Raw genomic sequence first — 21,919 nt, forward strand, 5'->3', positions numbered from 1 at the left:
CAGCCCGAGACTTGGTCGCGCCGTCAGCGTTTACGTTTAGAGAAATACGAGCAACCGACCTTTCATGAAAAAATACTGCCTACATTTGGAAAATAATAGACCTTGTCCTTAAATAGCATTCGCTCGTTCCCGAGAGACTTCTATTTGGACCTAATTTATTGTTTCCATCGCAATAACCCCAACCCTAACGATGTCAGCGCTCTACCTTGGCCTTAAAAATATACAATGTGTATAACAGGCTTTCTTTAAGGGACCGCGGCGTTGTTGACGACTGTCTTCACATTGAGGAGTCGAATTGCCCGCGACGGTGAACGCGCTGTAAATCGCCGCGGTCCCTGCGCTGCCCCCCGGCAAACTCGACTGGTTGCGCGGCCTCCCGCAGGCCTCTCGCAGGAGACCTCGCAGGTATAGCGCGGCGTCGTGGGGGGTCTAGCGCGGCGTCGTGGGGGGTTCTAGCGCGGCGTCGTGGGGGGTTCTAGCGCGGCGTCATGGGGGGTTCTAGCGCGGCGTCGTGGGGGGGGGGGGTTCTAGCGCGGCGTCGTAGGGGGGGGGGTTCTAGCGCGGCGTCGTGGGGGGCTCTAGCGCGGCGTCGTGGGGGGTTCTAGCGCGGCGTCGTGGGGGGTTCTAGCGCGGCGTCGTGGGGGGTTCTAGCGCGGCGTCGTGGGGGGGTTCTAGCGCGGCGTCGTGGGGGGTTCTAGCGCGGCGTCGTGGGGGGTTCTAGCGCGGCGTCGTGGGGGGCTCTAGCGCGGCGTCGTGGGGGGCTCTAGCGCGGCGTCGTGGGGGGCTCTAGCGCGGCGTCGTGGGGGGTTCTAGCGCGGCGTCGTGGGGGGCTCTAGCGCGGCGTCGTGGGGGGCTCTAGCGCGGCGTCGTGGGGGGTTCTAGCGCGGCGTCGTGGGGGGTTCTAGCGCGGCCTCGTGGGAGGTTCTAGCGCGGTGGACAGCTTTTTAGCGATTTCAACATTTAAGCAACGCTCTCTCAGAACGTTCTCACGGTGTTCCGCCACCCGACGGTTACATAGCGTACTCTTTAACAGTTTTCTAGCGTTAGCGTGTGCTCTACAATCGTTCTAGCCCTACCGCTGTTCAAGTGCTCAGTGCTGCAATTGGGGTTTGGCACTGTTCAAGCTCTCAGTGATTTAACTGGATTCTAGCGCTCACTCTTCAAGCGCTCAGTGCTGTAACTGGGTTCTAGCGCTCACTCTTCAAGCGCTCAGTCCTGTAATTTGATTCTAGCGCTCACTCTTCAATCGCTCAGTGCTGTAACTGGGTTCTGGTGCTCACTCTTCAAGCGCTCAGTGCTGTAATTTGATTCTAGCGCTCACTCTTCAAGCGCTCAGTGCTGTAACTAGGTTCTAGCGCTCACTCTTCAATCGCTCAGTGCTTTAACTGGGTTCTAGTGCTCACTCTTCAAGCGCTCAGTGCTGTAACTGGGTTCTAGTGCTCACTCTTCAAGCGCTCAGTGCTGTAACTGGGTTCTAGTGCTCACTCTTCAAGCGCTCAGTGCTGTAACTGGGTTCTAGTGCTCACTCTTCAAGCGCTCAGTCCTGTAATTTGATTCTAGCGCTCAGCTGGCCGACTCAGATGGCCGACTCAGATGGCTTGGTTTGTCCAGTAAGCACGCGCTGGGCCGGCTTCACTGCCGCAGCTGCGTGGACCTCACCGACACCGTGGCACTGACAACCGTGGCCTTGTGGCAGTGACACCGTGGCCTTGTAGCAGTGACACCGTGGCCTTGTGGCACCGACACCGTGGCGTTGTGGCAGTGACACCGTGGCCTTGTGGCAGTGACACCGTGGCCTTGTGGCACCGACACCGTTGCCTTGTGGCAGTGACACCGTGGCAGTGACACCGTGGCCTTGTGGCAGTGGCACCGTGGCCTTGTGGTAGTGACACCGTGGCCTTGTAGTGACACCGTGGCCTTGTGGCACCGACACCGTGGACTTGTGGCAGTGACACCGTGGCCTTGTGGCAGTGACACCGTGGCCTTGTGGCACCGTGGCCTTGTAGTGACACCGTGGCCTTGTGGCAGTGACACCGTGGCCTTGTGGCAGTGACACCGTGGCCTTGTGACAGTGACACCGTGGCAGTGACACCGTGGCCTTGTGGCAGTGACACCGTGGCAGTGACACCGTGGCCTTGTGGCAGTGACACCGTGGCCTTGTGGCAGTGACACTGTGGCCTTGTAGCAGTGACACCGTGGCCTTGTAGCAGTGACACCATGGCAGTGACACCGTGGCCTTGTGGCAGTGACACCGTGGCCTTGTGGTAGTGACACCGTGACAGTGACACCGTGACAGTGACACCGTGGCCTTGTGGCAGTGACACCGTGACAGTGACACCGTGGCCTTGTGGCAGTGACACCGTGGCAGTGACACTGGCCTTGTAGCAGTGACACCGTGGCCTTGTGGCAGTGACACCGTGGCAGTGACACCGTGGCCTTGTAGCACCGTGGCCTTGTGGCAGTGACACCGTGGCCTTGTAGCAGTGACACCGTGGCCTTGTAGTGACACCGTGGCCTTGTGGCAGTGACACCGTGGCCTTGTGGTAGTGACACCGTGGCCTTGTGGCAGTGACACCGTGGCCTTGTGGTAGTGACACCGTGGCCTTGTGGTAGTGACACCGTGGCCTTGTGGCACCGACAACCGTGGCCTTGTGGCAAGGCGAATAGTTAGGAGACAAGAATGAGTTTAATTTTCAAGGGTTACATGCGTTAACAGAATTACAAAGCTATAGCATGAAAACTGAGAACATCAATGAAGCAAAAATAAATCGACACAAAAAAAACAACGAAATACAAATTAGAGTAAAAAAAGGCGTTACTTGATAATTCAAAAGTAGTGTGCATACATAATTAATGCTAAAGAATGTACATTTGGAGTAACATAAACTTGATTGTACAACACACTTTAAAAAAAACATGAATAGTAAAGTTAAGGCTAAGGAAACATCAAAATACATTTTGGGTGATTATTCAATCAACTTTTTCAAATTTCCCGCTCTTCCACGATCTGCTCTCTGCACCAATCCGATCTGTGTCATCCACTCACCCATCGGATTGCGTGTCTTGCATGTCAGTGCTCACACCGCCAATCTCTATTCCCTGCCCGAGCGTGCTGTGTGTGCATGACGCGAGTGGCCCCTTGACCTCCAACCCTTCTCTGGTGCATCCCCCCGTGTGCGTGATTGATGTGTGTGGCGTGCGTGATGTCGAGTGCAGATGGTATGCATGTTGTTTGTGTGGTGCGGCTGTGTGAACATGGGTGGGTTATCCTCGACACGTCCATGGTGATTAACTGTGAGCAGCCAATAACAAGTATTGCGATTTCTTGCACCCACCAAAACGGCAGGATGTGTGCAAGTATGGTGTACATACACAACGTGCATGCATAATATATATGTGCATCGCGCATACATGTTGTGCATGCACATTATGTATGTTGATTACCCTATGACTAACCTAACCAGAAATGGATATCCAGTGTAATTTTTATTCATACATTAACCCTCCTCCCTCTGGTCTTCGCACCTGATTTTCTCACAAGTGACAACATCACATTTATAAAGTATTAAAGCTTTCGTGACTGCATAAAATTACTCATTGTTTTTTTTCGGTAAAGTCACGTATGTAGAAATACAATAAAATTATATTAAAACAAAAAAACAATCACGACGTTTCGATCACAACGCAAGCGATCTTCATCAGGTGTCAAGAACAAATCACGGAGGTAAATACAACAAAAAGATGAGAGACGAGAATTCAACAAACCTGAAAAAACATTACGTGAAGCACATCCAGTCAGGCCAACAACACAGTTAGACACTTCCTGGCGGACCACGAATTTCAGAAGAGTGTTAAATTTCGTGTTCAACCTTTGGATTGCACATACCAGCATAGATAGAATGAAAAATACGAGGTACACGGTCAGTAGAAATACATATACAAGTCCACCAAGAGGTAAGGAGGGAGGAAAGACGGACAGGGAGGCAGAGAGAGAGGGGGGGCGGAGGGATGAACAGAAGCTTAAATAGGAAATACGGTTGGAGGGGGGGAGGGGCCAGAGCGAGAGTGGCAGCTCAAAAACGCACATCTTACAAATACAAAACGGCAGCTCAATAAAGGACCACCTCTTGTAAATACAAAACGGCAGTTCAAAATATGACCACCTCTTGTAAATACAAAACGGCAGCTCAAAAAGGGCACATCTTACACATAATTACAACGGTAACTTCCCCGTAGAAGTGTGATAATAAAGTATTAAATCAGTTTAACACATAGGCTTTCGCGACCAATATTCATAATAAAGGTTTTTGGGTTAGATCGCGTTATTTATAAATGCGTCGTCACCTTCCACCACCCGACACGGCCAATCAGCAAAATAAGTGTCACGTTGACAAAAAACAAATAATTCACTACTTTAGCCCACTGGTGTGTTGAGTGAATCCACAACATTTACAGTTTGTGTACGACGTTTCGCTAATAATTACATCCAGCGTTATCGGGCAATTCGCCAGAATGGCAAAGCCGTAGCTTGCTCCCGGTCTTAAATAGAGCAGCATGATGACGTCATCATTTTACTCATTTCAGGTGCAGTGATTTGAGGTGGAGGGGGGGTATTGTAATTATGTAATCGATTAGTAATCAGTCAATGGTTATGATTAGTAATGAGTTGTAGATTAGTAATTAGTTGTAATGTGTGTTAGTGATTATATGCTATGTTAGTAATCCGTTAATTAGTATGTGTTTCCCCTATAAGGAATTGTAATATGTAATTTTTTATAATACGCTTCCAGGCCGCACTAAGCCTGTAGCTGTCAGAGCGATTAAAGTAATTTTTATTCCTCTCAATTTCAATGGATTATCTAATTAGTCTTTGCCAGTAATAATTAGTTTTACACAACACTTCAACGTTATCAAAATCAATTGAGTGTCCTTGTTGACAAGCATGTTCTGCCACTGCCGACAGTTGTGTTTGAGATAATTTAATATTTCTTTGATGTTCTTTTAGTCTTATGCTGATGTTACGTCCCGTCTGTCCAATATAGCATCTGCCACATAAACAATTAATCCGATATACACCTTCTGTTGATAATTTAGGTAATTCGTCTTTAGTGCAAGATACTAGTTTTTGAATTTTGTGTACTGTACCAAATCTTACTGTAATGTTTTGCTTTTGCAAATCACGGGCTAATTTGTCAGTTACTCCTGAGATATATGGAATTTTTATTGTTTTAACAATCTGATCGCTTTCAGCAGTATTGCTTTGCGATCGTGATTTGGCATTCAGTGCTCTGTTAATTTGAGCATTATTGTAGCCATTCTGTCGTAGTGCGTCTTTAACATGTTTAATCTCTCTCATTAGACTTTCACCATCTGACACTGTTTTAGCCCGATGTATGAGCGTCTTGATAAGAGAGGATTTCTGAGCTGGATGATGATGCAAATCTGCATTCAGATAGGCATCAGTGTGCATTTGCTTTCTGTAAACGCTGTGGTATTTTACCGTTTAGGCCATGTCCAAGCAAAATATCTAGGAATGGGAGTGTGTTATTCACCTCCATTTCCATGGTGAACTGGATGGCCGGGTTTTGTGCATTGAGATGATTTAGAAAATCATTAAGTGTATCTTTACCATGTGGCCAGACAACCAAAGTGTCATCCACATATCTAAACCAAAAAGATGGTTTTAATGTGCTCGAGGCAAGTGCTCTTATTTCAAAGTTTTCCATGTACAAATTTGCTATAGCAGGGGATATAGGAGAGCCCATTGCTGCTCCTTCCTTTTGTTTAAAGAAATCCCCTCTCCATAAGAAGTAAGTGTTATTTAAACAATGTCTCTCATCTTTTTGTTGTATTTACCTCCGTGATTTGTTCTTGACACCTGATGAAGATCGCTTGCGTTGTGATCGAAACGTCGTGATTGTTTTTTGTTTTAATATAATTTTATTGTATTTCTACATACGTGACTTTACCGAAAAAAAAACCAATGAGTAACATCACATTTATCCCTCTATTTAAAACCAAAATAGGAGGATTTTTCCACAACTGGCTGTCGCCTGATGATGCTGGTTGTAATTGCCAGTGAAACATCAAACTCGAATTGTTGTGGTTTTACTCCTCAACACACCGGGTGTGCCGTGATGGTTTGGATTTGAGGATCCAACCAAAACCATCAATTTACCGTACATAGCAGGGGTACCAAAAAGATTTCCAAAATCTTAAACAAAAAATCCATTATTTAATCCCATCTGTAAAGATGTGATTCCTGACATGCAATACCCTGGTGTCTACAAACTGAGCTGTGGTTGCGGCAGCAGTTACATTGGGGAAACGAAACGACATGTCTCGGACCGCGTCCGTGAACACAAGGGAGATCTGAAACACGGTAGGACCAATACTTCTGCTGTTTTGCCGATCATTGTTTTAACGCTGTGGGCTCACACGGCGGAGGTACTCTGCAAACCTACCGGCTACCTTCAGAGATTTGTTCATGAAGCCATCCAGATATATAAACACAGACACAACTTGAACCGAGAGGATGGGTACAAACTGAGCAATCATTGGAAGGATGTTATTAACCAGGTAAAGTCTTAACTGACTGTAATGTTTCCATCCAACCTGCCTATGTCAGCTGTTATTTCGACTCTCTGTGTCTCTCTCTCTATGTCTCTCTCTCTTAGATCTCTCATGCTCACATGTCCGTTGCATTGCACTCTCATGCCTTTGGATTGCACTCTCATGCTCACATGTCTTTTGGATTACACTCTCATACTCACAGGCCCTTTGGATTATACCCGTTGGGTTGCACTCCCACGTCGAGAAGGCCGCTCTTCTCCTTCTTTTGCTACAGTTACATGCTAATTTCTCACATTAACATCATGCTAATCCCTCACATTAACATAGCCACTTCTGTGCCCTCATCGAGGAGGCCGCTGCCCTATCTTACAGTTAATTTCTCACATTAACATCACTAGCCCCGGCCACTTCTTTATGACCCTTGAGCTACACCCATTTCAAACCTTTTAAAACAGTCTGCCTCAGCAGCAGACCATGCTTTACCACCTCATGATGGACGCTTGTGTTGTGCCCGAAACGTCGTGATTTATTTTATACCTACGTGACCTTACCGAAAGAACCAAAAAGTATGGATTCCTGCAGTCATGAAAGCTTCAAATCAAGATAGTAACGAATTGGCATGCTTTGTTTACGTGCCCAACCTAATTGGCTGTGTCGGGTGGTGGCGGGTTTAACGACACATTTATATTTACGTAATCACACCCAAAAACGTCAATTATGGATTAATGATTTCGTGTAGAATGAAAAATTCTGATTTGAGAGCAGCAGCTAATCTGATGGCAACTGCGTGGTTCTGGGTAGGTGTCACAGGGCTGTGTCTCGCCCGTGGAGGACATTATGAGCCGTGCAGCACCGAGGCCAAAGGATGCAATCCAGGCCCTGTGCCGGCTGCTCTCCAGCCTCGGGCTTGGCACGGTCAGCCCAGAACAATTTCGGCAAGCCAAGTATGACCGACCAGAGAGTGTACGTCCCTCTCCTCCTCACTTTGTTTTACAATAACCATCACCTATTTTACAATGATAACTTGTTTTATAATAATCATTATCTCTTGGACAATTACCACCATATTCTTCGTTTTTTCGGTAAAGTCACGTTAAAGAGAAACAACAAAATAATAAAATATATATAAAACAATAAAAAAATCTTATATATTTTATTATTTTGTTGTTTCTCTTTAACGTGACTTTACCGAAAAAACTAAGAATATGAATTACTGCAGTCACGAAAGCTTTAAATAAAAAAATAACCACCATTTTCTAGTTTTTGTTGTTGCAAAATAACACTCACCAGTTTTAACAATAATCATAATTCTCTGTTTTACAACAACAATCATAGTCTATTTTACAATAACCATCATGGCCATTTTTACAATAACCAGAGTCTGTTTTACAATAACTGTGGTGGTGGTGGATGTGTGACTTGCACGTGTCACTACTCGTGCTGGGAGCAGGTACCTGTATTCTGGTTTCTCCTGTCCCGGGTGCTTGTGTGCACCACGGGCGATGCTGCTGCTGCGGTGGTGGAGGAGAACAGGAATATGGAAATGACAGCGCTGGACCGGAAGACACCTGATGGTACGGGGACATGGGCATGGGGACATAGGAGACTTGAGAGACTTGGGTCATGTGGGGATGCAGAGAGTTTGGATTTGAAGCCAAGTTGAGAGCAGATGACAGACTGGAATGAGTGAAATTATGTATAAATTTACTTAATGGAACTAAAGACAATAATTTCTTGTTTTTTTTAAATATAGAAAAGCATCACATAGTCTTATGATGGGTTTCCTACATAAGGATGTGAGGCAAACACATTTTTTGTGAAAAAATAGACATGTAATTCCAGATAAATGTATCCCAATGGCATACATTTTAAAAGGAATCCTTGGTGTGATGCAGAATGTCTATAATGCAACAAAATAAAAATTACTCCCTACAAAAGCACTATGCCGATGGATTCTAGAATCCATTGTACTCTCATCTTGCCGCATTGCAGCCCATACCAACTACACTTGGTATTCCCAGATGGTCTCTCCAATAGTAACCAAGTGTAACCCTGATTATATTTTTTAAGTGGATGAGGCCGGGTGCATTCATGGTGATCCTTCCGCGAAGCCAAAGGGCATTCGGGCAATGAGGCTCAGTAAAGTTAACACTCAAAGTATTTCTTGTTTAAAAAAAATCGTACAGGGAAATGTATGTCTGGAATGATATGTTAATACGATCTGGTCTGTCAGCAAAATAGACTGTAAGACCAACCTCTGATGGGGCCTCTAGGCAAGAGATTGGTGCCTGGCGTGGTTTCCCCTCTATGCATAGATGTCATCTCCAATGTGAAGGCTGGGCTGCTGCATCATGGTTACGTGGCCCCTGAGATCTTCCAGCTGGGGCGAGCCCAGCAGCTGGGTTCTCTGGAGCTGCTCCTCGCATTCTCATGGCTTCTTCACACCACCCACTTCCCGGTTCGCCTCCTGACCCAGGGTGCTCTGCAACTTGACGATGGTGCCATGAAATTGTTTCCTGTGAGTGCATGACATACCTTTATTGCTCATCATTAGATACATCCTCTCAGTGTGTATATGTCATACAAATAATTCATAATCATACGTTTCCTCATTGTTGTGTCATATTCAGGGTCTAGAGTTGGCAGCAAATATTGCCACTCAGCTATTACAGTAAATCACTAACACAGGATAATTCGAACCATCTCCATAATAGAGGTTTTTGGGTTAAATCGCGTACATATATGTGTCGTTAAAACCCGCCACCACCCGACACAGCCGACTAGTAAAAGGGTTGTCACGTAAACAAATGCCAATTCGTCACTAGTGCCGCACACCGGTGTGTTGGAGAGCCAAGCCACAACATTTACAATCTGAGTACGACGTTTCGTCAGTAATTACAACTAGCTTTATCAGGCGACAGCCAGATTTGTGGAGAAGTCTAACTGTTTCTTGGTGTGGTTACATGTCGTTGCATAATGTACGTTGCCTCAGTAATCCCCCCCCCCCCACATTTTGCAAGAGCGCAGAAGCGTGGTCAACACATCTACGCCTCTATACAAGGGACGCAGTGTGAGGTTGAGCACAGTGTTGATGAGATGTAAGAGTCTAATAGACCGAGTTCTTAACTTTGGCGGAGGAATCAAGGATTGACGTCCACAGAAAAAACAGTAACCATGATAGTAGTTTGCGCTCCATCAACGTAGGAATAGCAAAATGGACAAACTCTCCCAAGTCCTGTCGTGGCCAGCAGACGTCGGCATTTAGCTGCTGAAAATATTGCCGAATGCAAGAATATGACCGTACCGACTGCTGTCCAGTGAATTATCGAGCTTCCTTGACGTGTTCTGCTCTAACTAGAGTGGCGCTTTCTTGAGGCTCTGATTCTGGGAATGCTTCCCACTGCCTCTCAAACAGGAGCTCGCAAACGGTGACCTGCCCGGTGAGGAGCGGTGGCGCCTGCGTCCCGTTGATGGCGCCCCGTTGCCCAAGGATGGCGTGCACTATGCGCTGTGGCTCATGGGGAAGCTGCGCTTGCGAGTGCGGGCGCTGCACAGTGCGCGCCAGCAGCTCTGCACCCTGCTGCACCGTGTACACTCCACATGCAGGCAGCCACACCAACCTGGCAAACACCTCTCCGGCGCCGAGGCATACCTGCTGAGACACCCGAATAGACTGACGCAGGTGAGACCAGTCACGTGGACTCGCACGGGTTTACAAGCACGCAGATTTACACAGGTGTGGCCTGTCTTGCATGGATTCATACGGGCTCATACTGGCTCTCACAGATTTACACAGACTGACACAGGCCCACACAGTCTCACACAGGCTCACAGACTTGCACGAGTCCAGACTCATATGGGTATGGCCAAGCCTGGAACCAGGGCTTTGCAACCAGAGATCCATAACTAAGAATCTAACACAGGGAAATGAATCGCAGACACAGGACAATAAATGAGATGTAAAAACTTACCATTAAACTTTGTTTAAAGAAACAATTGTAAGTCATCATCTTTTCACCACCAACTCCCTGACCTTGCCTGGTTTCTGCTATGTGAAGGTGTAATCTCTATGGTCATTGAGGGAGGGAGTGGTTTATGGGACAGTGTCTCATTTCCCAGGTCCTGCAGCAGCTTGGAGAAGAAAATGCCAGACTGGAGGCCTTCATTGAGTGGAGGAATGTGGAGCCTGCTTTCTGGCAGTGGATGGTGAGCATGACACCAGCTGTAGTGACACATCAGGGCACAAGATGTTTTCTGAGTGAGCGCCTAGAAACCTTGTGTAGTAGTGTCCTGTGTGATCTGAGTTCTATTTCAATTATGGCTACCATCAGTGGTGATATCTGAACTGGTGCTGGTGTTCCCCTTCACCAACCCACACTAACCAGCATCGTGGAGTATGGCTAAACAATCCTCATGACTGAAACGGCATGGGGAGACCTTTTAATCAGCAGTGGATTGATAAGAGTCTCTAACATTTTTTTAGTAATATGCATTTGTGGACTTTTCGGCTAATGTAACAAACATGACAGACGAACCAGATTGATAAATTAACATAACAGATCATTTTAATGGAACACACATTACAAATTAAACATATATATGCATTAAAAGACTATAAAAGTCATCGTGGCCAAAGCTGTTGATGCCACCAGACTTCACCAAAACTTTCTGCCCTTCGCCAGATCCCGCAGCTGCTGCACAGTACACACATGACCTCGAAAATCTTCCCTAACAGTCGCCTATTATTGCGCCGTAGACTTACGTAGACTAACAGAGGCCCATAGACTTACACAAACAATTATAGGTCTGCCCTAACAGTCCTACCTACATACTTATTTCCACCATCTGCTCTTAGGTCTCCCCCTTGGTTACAGGACTTGTGGAGACCACTACCATGCCTGTCTCTGCGATCGGCCCACCCACTGTGCACACGTCCTATCTAGCACAACCATTTTTTTGTCTAATCACATCTAAGAAAGACAAGATGCAAGAATCAAATGTTGACCTTGAATGGCATAAGCCACTTCGTTGAGCTATAATTTGTGTCCAGGTAGCTTCTGAAAAAGAGTGAATGGTAAATAAAAAATAGTTTTATAAAAGAGTTGTACGGATTCACGGAATTTTGGAGAGAAGGAAAATGACCACGTACCATCTATAATGGTTGCTGTGCCGTGCTGGTTTCTAGGAGAGTGTTGTGGAAGTGAAGCTGATTCAGCTAGAGCATCGGGGTCGTTGCCCCAGCTCAGCTGTGCCGTGTCACCGGGGGACGGAGGGGGTGCGGGATATGGCCCTCGATTCTCGGCTCGGCTCGGTGAGCGAGAGTCTCGCGAGGATTGAAAGAGATGTACGCTGCGCGCTGTGGCCCAATCACGCTACGTGGCTCAGTGAGGTGCGGCACGACCCCACGGTACTGTCATGGTCTTGCATAACGGAGTTAGGGGTTAGTAGGGTCACCGCAATGTGACAATACGATACACCACATGATACAAGATCCACTATAATTTGCGTATCGTCCGTTGTACTGAATGTCGCATCGTGATGCGTGGGTCATTTTATTTTTATACAATCTTATTTCTTGACAAAATATGAAATGATAATTAGATCCCTAAATAAATAGTTCCATTTAAACTCGTACTTTGAAAAAAAATTCTTTTTTTAAACGCAGTTTCTGAGCACATGCCAAAATGGCCAAATCATTAAGCGGATAGCAACAAACAGCACGATCCAAGTAGTAATAGCTAACAGTTAACACTTGTTTTTATCAGCATGGCAATTATGTAATGTTGCAATTCTTGTATTTTATACAAATAATTCACTATTGTTTAACTGAGAGTATGTGTTGTAGATTGTAAAGTTGCCGTGATTACAATAATTATGGCAGGCTTGTTGACTGAACAGCATTTAACTATAAGTAATTTTAATTTATACTGATAATCTTTATTCCCAAGTACTGCAAAACACAAAATCTATATTCTTAGTTTTTTCGGTAAAGTCACGTTGAAGAGAAACAACAAAATAATAAAGATGACCGTTTGAGTTATGGTCGAAACGTCGTGAGAATTTTTTATTGTTTTATATATATTTTATTATTTTGTTGTTTATCTTCAACGTGACTTTACCGAAAAAACTAAGAATATGAATTACTGCAGTCACGAAAGCTTTAAATCAAAACAAAATCTATAGTTCGCATGTGAAATACAGTTGCAGAGTTGAGAGAAACTGATACCCGATTATCGTCTTATCATGAAAATTTATATTGTAACTATTGTGAAAAATGACATTACGGGAATCCCAGGGATCTGTAAGGAATGTTCGGGATCTCGCACGACCATACATACATTACACCAGCGATGCATTTCCGATTTTGTGGATTAATAATGAAAATATGAAAATTAGAGCGACAAATTGTATATGGTTTGAGATGCAATTTTCAAGAAATGGCACTATATATTGTCATAAAAGCACACGTCAAATATAAACACACCTGGTCCTACTCCCAAGGAGTGCCATATCCATCTGTATATGTTCTTACATGGTATCACGCAATTTCCCATAATATCGTGCTGCCTGTTTACTCGCTCTGTTCCGATCTGCATCTGTTATTGGCATAACTACTTCACCCACAGGAGCGGCGACTGCTGCAGTGCGGTACTGCACCATCAGCCGTGCGAGATCTCGCCGAGTCAGCACAGCAGGAGGCGAGCGCGGTGGTGCGAGCTCTGCAGGCTCCAGCCCAGCGGCTCACCGCCACCTTGCTGCTTCTGCACCTGCCCTTCCACCTACATCTGAAGCAGCAGAAGCAGCTGCAGAGACAGCACCGGGGCGGGCACCGGCAGGAGAGAGAAAGCGGCGCGATGGGGACGCCAGAGTTGGCGTTGTGGGAGGCGACGCGTGAGCTGGGCGGGCATCTCACCCGCCTGCGTGCCTCGCTGAGGCAGCAGCACAGGCGTTGGCGGGAGAGGCTGGAGGCCATGCTGGACGGCAAGGAGAACATCGTGTCACTCCCGCCGCCCCACTCACACCACCGGTAAGGTGGCTGGTACTGTGGTCGACGAGGAGATGGACTTGGACTCATTGTTTCTTCAAAGCCACGACGCCGGTGTAGTGGATTTCACTATTACGATGAAAAGGATGCGAAATTACACGGTTAAAATCCCACCTGAAAAGCTCCATTCGTGCCCTCCTATGCTGCATTGGGGGACAAAGTGATTGCCAGAATAAGTCGTCGTTTAGGATTCTAAGGGTTCAGTATTCCAAACTTTAGACCATTTAGTAAACTACTGTATAATACAGGTTTTTTTGGGTTGGCGTAAATATTTAAATGTGTCGTTAAACCCGCCACCACCCGACACAGCCAACTAGTAAGGGTTGTCACGTAAACAGAACGTGGCCAATTCGTCACTAGTACAGCACACCGGTGTGTTGGAGAGCCAAGCCACAACATTTACAATCTTGAGTACGACGTTTCACCAGTAATTACAACTAGCTTCATCAGGCGACAGCCATATTTGGCCTGGCTCTCCAACACACCGGTGTGCTGTACGTGTAACGAATTGGCACGTTCTGCTGACGTGACAAACCTTACTAGTTGGCTGTGTTGGGTGGTGGCGGGTTCAACGACACATTTGTATATTTACGCGATCTAACCCCAGACACCTGCATTATGGATGATATTGTTCAAGAAAGCCTACGTGTTAAACTAAACCACTTTAGTCTGCGGTCCTATGGAGGAATAGCAAAACTATTCCTTGGTGCCTTAATGCATCTTACCATTCAGGATCAGGAATTCAAGACGAATTTTGTCGTGTTTTAAAAGGTGTTTTTTTTTTTTCCCAGCCGAGCGCTGGAAAGACCGTGAGTGAATATGGGAGAATAAATAGGGGGGAGATGTACACCTCCATTTCTGCTGCACTGCTGTTTGGATGCTGCATGTGGACGTCGGCCCATGTGAAACAAAATCAGAACCACATACTAAAGGCCTCCAGTTAAATAGTAAAGGTGTGTAATGATTGATGCTTCCCCTTGCAATCCGATGAAGTGTCACGATCTGAGATCACTATTCAATTCAAGCACCAATATTGTTGTCTTTTGCACCACCACCTTAGTTAAATGTATTTTTCCTTTTAGTCTTACCACTCACGTGGGGTCTGCCTTCCCGGTCCTCCTTGACTGCTGTTTAGGGACGTCATCTCCACATCCTCTCTCGCCCCTTACAACCAAATAAAATGGAAAATAAAACATGTGTATATTTCTGACGCGTGTGATTCTATGCGAGTTTAAGAAAAATATTTTATTCGATTAATTTCCGTAGGTAAATTCCATGTTACCAGCATCGATCCACAAACCTTTGAATGTGGAATCGATCCAATCAGATCGCACTACAGATTCTTGTATGAGAATCGATCCGATCCGTATGTCGCGATTCAGACGAGTAGAATCGATCTACGATCATTATTTAGTCGTGTTGGAATCCGTTCTTGACTGATTTGTGATGTGAGTTTCCTGTTCGCAAAACTTTTGCCTCTGCGCCAATTTTTCAATATATATAACCTGCAGAATTTCCCGTATCGCCGCAATGACGGCTTGTCACGACTCGCGCCGGGTTTCCTATGTTCGAGACCGAGCGGCTAGGCCTAAGCCTATCGCAGACTTCGTAATGTACCGGTTATAATACAGAAAGGTGTATTTATTTTGAATACGTAATGTAAATAGGTAGTGATTGGACTTACGCTTTGATATATATATGACGTCCGTAGTGCGGATCAGCATAGTTTAGATAGGTACGTGGCGTAGTGTTTATATGCGATTAGAATTGCCCAGACAAGTATATGCATTTAGGATGTATAGTCTAAATAAGTGTATTTGACTTGAATATACATACGGATACTTAGCACTGCATAGATCACATGGTGAACATCGTCATGGTCAACCCGCTGCCGAGTGTTGTTGCTGGGTGAGAGTGGGGGTGGTGAGTTGAGTGGATGGGTGTGGGTGAGAGATTGTCTTTTTGTCCGTGTAAATTTGTACGTATAGGTTTCTATAGGTGTGCGTTTATTTGTTAAACGGATGATCCCATTTAGCACAGTGAAATGTAAACAATACAAAAAAAAACAGCAATATTGCAGATAAGTACAGGGTCTGAGGGATGTTGCACAACTAACACGAGGTATTTAAGGGTCGTTAAGGAAACGCGCAAATCAAAACTGCAACTATCTTGGAGCAAGGGAAGCTAGAATAAGTAATATTTAAAACAAAAAAAATTAAACACGCTTTTTTTTTTATAAAATGTACTATTCATGGAAGAACTCCACGACTCCAGGAAGTGGCCCCGAAGCTTGCCATAACGTAAGGGACCGTGGCCAATTACAACAAACGATTAGACCTAAGCCGAACATAACGTATTAAAAAAAAGAATGTTTAAAAAAATATATTTTTTATGATAGAATATAGTATTGTCATCAGTCTGACATAAGTATACCAAGTTTGCAGTCGATACCACATTGGGAAGTGGGTTAAAATTGAGTTGCAAGATTTGAGGATACAACAACAACAACAGTGAGTTAAATTTCGATTTAAAGCTTTCGTGACTGCAATGATTCATCTTCTTTGGTTCTTTCGGTAAAGTCACGTAGAATGAGAATAAAATAATAAATTGATAAAATAACAATAACACAATAAAATTCTCATGACGTTTTCGGCCACAACACAAGCGGCCTTTGTGGCCGAAACGTCGTGAGAATTTTATTGTGTTGTTTTATTTTATCAATTTATTATTTTATTCTCATTCTATGTGACTTTACCGAAAGAACCAAAGAAGATGAATCCTTGCAATCACGAAAGCTTTAAATCGAAACTCATGGCGAGAGTTAGAGGAACTATTACTGGTAGAAACCTCTGGTTACACCAGCCCACAGGGGAGATTATTGTGTCCGTCCGTCGTGCATGGGAGGGGTGGGGCTGGGTGGAGAGGGGAGGGTGGGGAGGGGCTGGGTGGGGAGGGGCTGGGTGGGGAGGGGCTGGTCACCCCGTGGTGCCCTTATAAATCTCAACGTTTAACCTACTCACGCCGGCTTGTGCCCGCCCTCACAGTCGGGCATATTTGCGGAATACACCAACGTTCCTACCAGCTCCCTCCGCAGGAATGTGTTAATTTAGGTGATTGGCAGATTTGTTTAAAGAGGACTTTAAGAATGAAGACAGACTAGTCATGGTGTCTCTGGATGTCCAGGGTGGACAGATTTGAATTAATGTACATGTTGCAATGATGAGTTCTAGATTCACATGCTAGGTGGTAGATGGTATCACAATTATCAAATATGGGCAGAATACATTGTGTGAGTGCAGTGTGTGTATCGTGTCTGTTAGTATACTGTGTGGGAGTAAACTGTGTGTTGTGTGTGATTGCATAGTTGGTGAGAGTGTAAATTCTTTGTTGTGTATGAATGTGCTGTGTACAGAAATACCTCGGTTTACGTCTGGGATGCATTCCTGAAATGTGCGATGAATATCGAAACAACAAATGAATTTTTGATTTAAAGCTTTCGTGACTGCAGTAATTCATATTCTTAGTTTTTTCGGTAAAGTCACGTTGAAGAGAAACAACAAAATAATATAATATATATAAAACACACCTGAAGATGACCGTTTGAGTTATGGTCGAAACGTCGTGAGAATTTTTATTGTTTTATATATATTATATTATTTTGTTGTTTCTCTTCAACGTGACTTTACCGAAAAAACTAAAAATATAACATAAATGAAAGTATATATATTCTTAGTTTTTTCGGTAAAGTCACGTTGAAGAGACTTTACCGAAAAAACTAAGAATATGAATTACTGCAGTCACGAAAGCTTTAAATCAAAATATAAATGAAAGTAATTTACAGGATAGGTGGAGGCGGAGGCTGTGGGACGAAGACGAGAAAGGACAGATGCTGTCAGCGACGTAAGTGTTGGTTGAGGCAATGCAAATGAGGTAATGGTATTAATAAATTGCCGACGTATTTTGCGAAATGGCGTAAAAGGGAGAAAATAAAAATTGGGGTATTCCTGTATTTGCAAAGTGCAGAACACACTGCCATTATATGTCGTGCCGATTCCCATTAGTGCGACATAATTGTAGCACTTGGCCTAAAAGCCGATGTGACTTATTTGGGGATATTTTGTGTTTGTGCACGTATGTTTACGTTGCTAATGTTTACGTGCGTCTGTATGAGTATACTTTGGAGAACAGTCGTGTATGTTGAACTGCTTTCACACCGTATGTAGCCAACCGTGTTAATCGGAGGTGCGGTGGAAGGACAACAAAAAGTGGAATGGATTGTGCGCTGCTTTATGAACCTGACCACTCATGTTCGGTTCCTGCTCATGACCAACTCTGACGAATATCTGAACTGATCCAGGGCCTCTCCTAGGTCGACTCAACCTTAAATGTGTAGCTGGTGCAGTGTGAAAACATCAGCACTGGGAGACAAAGGTAGCCGGGTGTGGTGCTGACCACCCACCCCCTTGTGTGCCATTCCGGCCTTCGTGGGTGCTTGCTAAAAAAAACTTGCCATAACAGTATCTTACAGGCTATTTGGAGGATTGTTGTATTTGTGTGCATACCCGTGCATGTCTTTGCCTTATGTTGATGGAGGTTGAGTGGATATTGCTGTTTTCTGTCTGCAGCTACCAGTGCCTCTGCTCTGCAGAATCAATAACATGGAGCAGAGACACCCGGCGCATTCCGGCACTAAGAGACACAAATGTGACCAGTGTTCATATAGCACGGATCACTCTGGCAACATGAAGAATCACCAGCGAACACACACGGGCGAGAAACCATTCCAATGCCCTGTGTGTGGGAAGGCATTTTCACAGCCATCAGCTCTTCACAATCACCAGAAAACACACACGGGAGAGAAGCCCTTCCAGTGCACTGTGTGTGGGAAGGCATTTGCACGCTTATCACATCTTCACAGACACCAGAGTACACGCACGGATGAGAAGCGCTTCGAGTGCACTGTGTGTGGGAAGGCATTTAGACGATCAGGAGATCTTCGCAGACACGAGAAAACACACACAGGCAAGAAGTTATTGAAGTGCACTGTGGATGGGGAGGCATTTACACAGTCATACATTCACAATCACCAGAAAATGTACACGGGTGAGAAGCCATTCAAGTGCACTCTGTGTGGGAAGACATATACACGGTCAACACTTCTACGCAATCACCAGAGAACACACACAGGAGTGAAACCTTTCAAGTGCACCAAGTGTGGGAAGACATTTACAATGTCAGGAAATCTTCACAGGCACCAGAAAACACACACAGGTGAGAAGCCATTTAAGTGCACTGTGTGTGGGGAGGCATTTACAAGGTCATCACATGTTCGCAATCACCGTAGAATACACACAGGTGAAAAGCCCTTTAAGTGCACTGTGTGTGGGAAAGCATTTGCATGGTCATCGGTCCGAAACAAGCATCAGAAGATCCACAAAGAGAGGAAGGTGAAATCGAAATGTAAAAGTCAAGGTTGTGCAATGACCTCATCTTTTGTGAAAAAACGAGAAGAAATTACCAGCTTCATAACCTGGCCAGGCATGGAGGTGAAATGTGAAGATGATTTGACTGTTGTGAAAAAAGAGCCAGAAGAACATTCCAGCTTCTCAACCTGGCCAGGGGTGGAGGTCAAATGTGAAGATGATTCGACTCGTGTGAAAAAAGAGCCAGAAAAAAATTCCAACTTCACAACCTGGCCAGAAGTGGAGGTAAAATGTGAAGATGATTCGGCTCTTGTGAAAAAAGAAACAGAAAATTCAAGCCTCACAACCTGGCAAGGAGTGGAGGTGAAATATGAAGAAGTTTAGACTCCCAAGACCTGACCTCCAGTTTCATGCAGGCAGTGTGAAGCAGGATAATAATGTGGACTCTGAGGAAGAGTGAGATGACCCCCTGCAGTTACTGGTTGTGGAGGTGTGTGGGTGGAAATCATGGATGATGCAGAATAGGAGCAGCCAGCATTGTGGACCCTGGGATGTGGGTAAATATGTAACCAGGAGACCAAGTTGAAGAAGTTACACTGTTCACGGTATTCATATACTTCTTTAATAGCACAATAATTACTTTTATTGCCACAACACAATTGGGGTTTTCAGAAAATGAAGCCTGACAGAAACTCGAGGAATAGTCGTTGACACAAGGAACATTCCTCATGCGACCCTCAACAGCCGGGCACATTTTGATTTAAAGCTTTCGTGACTGCAGTAATTCATATTCTTAGTTTTTTCGGTAAAGTCACGTTGAAGAGAAACAACAAAATAATAAAATATATATAAAACAATAAAAAATTCTCACGACGTTTCGACCATAACTCAAACGGTCATCTTCAGGTGTGTTGGTTTGCATAAATTTATTTTTAAACGGCGCATTTATTTATTTACGAAAGCCAATGGAAAATGTAATATAACCCAGATTTATGCCTCATCTCCAAACACAAGAATGGACAACCACTAACTGCTTTGCGATCAATTTTAGCCAATTTTATAAAGAGCCAACACAGACCAGTGGTCACACATTGGATTACTGATACCAGTCATAACCTCAAAATCATGCCCACCTAACTTTTGGAAGGTCAACTGGCCTGGCTACAAAAAATATAACCAAAGTGCAATTGAACAACCTGGAGCCAGATCCTGAAAACTTTGAAGTTCAGCAATTCTTTTTTATATCTGCTGCAAAAAAACACCCGAAGAGGGTTTCGGAAAAGCTACACACCATGTTCGTAGCCAAAAATAGAACATCTCTTGAGAGAGTTCAACAACTTGTGACCAAAATAAGCACACCACACTACTGGAGTCCTTAAATTGTGTGCAAAGAAAACGTTGGGAAGGCGTCACTACAGATTTTGACATAATTCAATCCAGCCGTAAAGCCTGGCAGCTCCTTCGTAGGAACCTAGGTACCTAAAACGAACAGCACAGATAGCAAAAAATAACAGCGAATGCTGCTTTCTAAGATGCTGTCCTGCTCAAAAACTTTTTTGAGGAAGTTGTCCTCCCGCATCTCCCAATTATCTCGGCTGGCTACTTAATGGTTCGAAAGAAGTTCAACATACAATGTAATGTATAACTTGTAATACTGCATATGGCCACCATGGGCAGTACGTAGCCATGTACAGGGTGCTTCAAAATGTTTGTTAGCACTTGTATGGGACTATCGTTTTTAATGGGAAAATAACGGATAATACACTAACATGATAACAAATGTATGTTAATAGCTTCAAAGAGTCTCCACTTGTTCGCCATCATTGTCAACATGCCTGAAATATTGTCCAGGTGGTGTCCAGAATCCGGAGGGACATTCTTGTGGTATTGTTGCAAATTCTCGGAAGTGTTAACATTTTTTAGAAGCACCCTGTATTTTACTAAAAATGCGTAACGTAAAAAAGACTAGTGAATCATAACGGCTGCATGTGGCAGGAAACCTGAGTTCCCAGTGAAAACCCCTGTTTATGAGAGGTGCCACTCCACGATAACCGTTTAACTTTTAATTTGAATCCCTGTAATGGAAATTATATACGCATGTGTGTTAAAATGCATCATTAATGTTTTTGTTTATACATGTTTCCATGATATGAAAAACAAAAGTAATGTGTTCAACAAGTCATCCAGGAGCAACGCAATTCACTCCGACAGCAAATGTACATTTATTACATTCATTGTTGTCAAGTGTTGATGTTTATTTCCTTAATTAAATTGTGTTGGAGAGTGTTATGGAAACAATATAATGAGGTTCAAAGTGATGTTTAATGATGGTACAATTGGTGAGCTGTGTTGGGGGTGCTGGAGAGAAGAGCCTCAAGAATCTGGCCCGACTCGTTTCTGGACCAGTTTTTGCATGAGCCAAGAAGCCAGAGGGTTGAAATGGAATTATCTGGATGTGGCTGTGGACCGGAGACAACCCCCACTGGCACCTTCCAGTATGAAAGGGGCTGGCTGTTAGAATAGCACCAACAAAAGAAGCAGCAGCACCAACAAAAGAAGCAACAGCACCAGCAGCAGTGAGTTGAGTGAGCAAGGCAGCTGTGAGTACAGTCAGAACTACAGTTACTTGTTTCACTATGCAGTATGGAGTAATGCACACATGGAAGGTGGCAGTGGGGCTTCTCACTTTTCCCTGTTGTGTAGCACTTTGGGGTCGGTGCAAAGACCCAAGAACTGGTGTGGGGATCAGAAGGGAGAACGCACGAATCAAGATTCAGCCTTACTGTAGGCCTCTCAGACTGACACCTAAAACTTGGGTGCTGTTTTCCCGGTCCCATGAACTTAATATGCGGTGTGACTCTGCAGGGGTATCCGCGGA

At 44.7% G+C, this 21,919-nt stretch overlaps 1 protein-coding gene across 8 annotated transcripts; it reads left to right on the top strand.

The window, feature by feature from the left end:
- Window positions 1-243: 243 nt before the first annotated feature.
- TEDC1 (tubulin epsilon and delta complex 1) lies at window positions 244-21,344 on the top strand. Of its 8 annotated transcripts, none has more exons than XM_076053541.1 (10): window positions 244-405; window positions 7,375-7,536; window positions 8,024-8,147; window positions 8,889-9,091; window positions 9,989-10,255; window positions 10,693-10,779; window positions 11,759-11,980; window positions 13,200-13,600; window positions 17,460-17,518; window positions 18,244-21,344. In XM_076053541.1, exons 2-10 carry the CDS (start codon window positions 7,411-7,413, stop codon window positions 18,273-18,275), a joined length of 1,521 nt encoding a protein of 506 aa, XP_075909656.1. In that variant the 5' UTR covers window positions 244-405; window positions 7,375-7,410; the 3' UTR covers window positions 18,276-21,344. The 8 variants fall into 8 exon arrangements, with proteins under 8 accessions (XP_075909656.1, XP_075909666.1, XP_075909669.1 ...); XM_076053525.1 differs by lacking the exon at window positions 244-405 and adding an exon at window positions 896-6,579 and having other exon boundaries at window positions 17,460-17,548; XM_076053520.1 differs by lacking the exon at window positions 244-405 and adding an exon at window positions 897-6,579.
- The last annotated feature ends 575 nt before the right edge of the window (window positions 21,345-21,919 follow it).

This window comes from Petromyzon marinus, chromosome 3 (assembly GCF_048934315.1).
Source record: "Petromyzon marinus isolate PM22_M1 ecotype Great Lakes invasive population chromosome 3, UKy_Petmar_22M1.pri1.0, whole genome shotgun sequence".
NCBI classification, from domain to species: domain Eukaryota; kingdom Metazoa; phylum Chordata; class Hyperoartia; order Petromyzontiformes; family Petromyzontidae; genus Petromyzon; species Petromyzon marinus.

Bases quoted from the DNA above. Each gene is read 5' to 3' on its own strand.
- TEDC1 (XM_076053520.1), top strand. From the start codon at position 6,268: ATGCAATACCCTGGTGTCTACAAACTGAGCTGTGGTTGCGGCAGCAGT. The intron at 10,780-11,758 runs GTGAGCATGACA...GCTGGTTTCTAG, and splicing joins CTGCTTTCTGGCAGTGGATG to GAGAGTGTTGTGGAAGTGAA. The intron at 13,601-17,459 runs GTAAGGTGGCTG...AGTAATTTACAG, and splicing joins CCGCCCCACTCACACCACCG to GATAGGTGGAGGCGGAGGCT.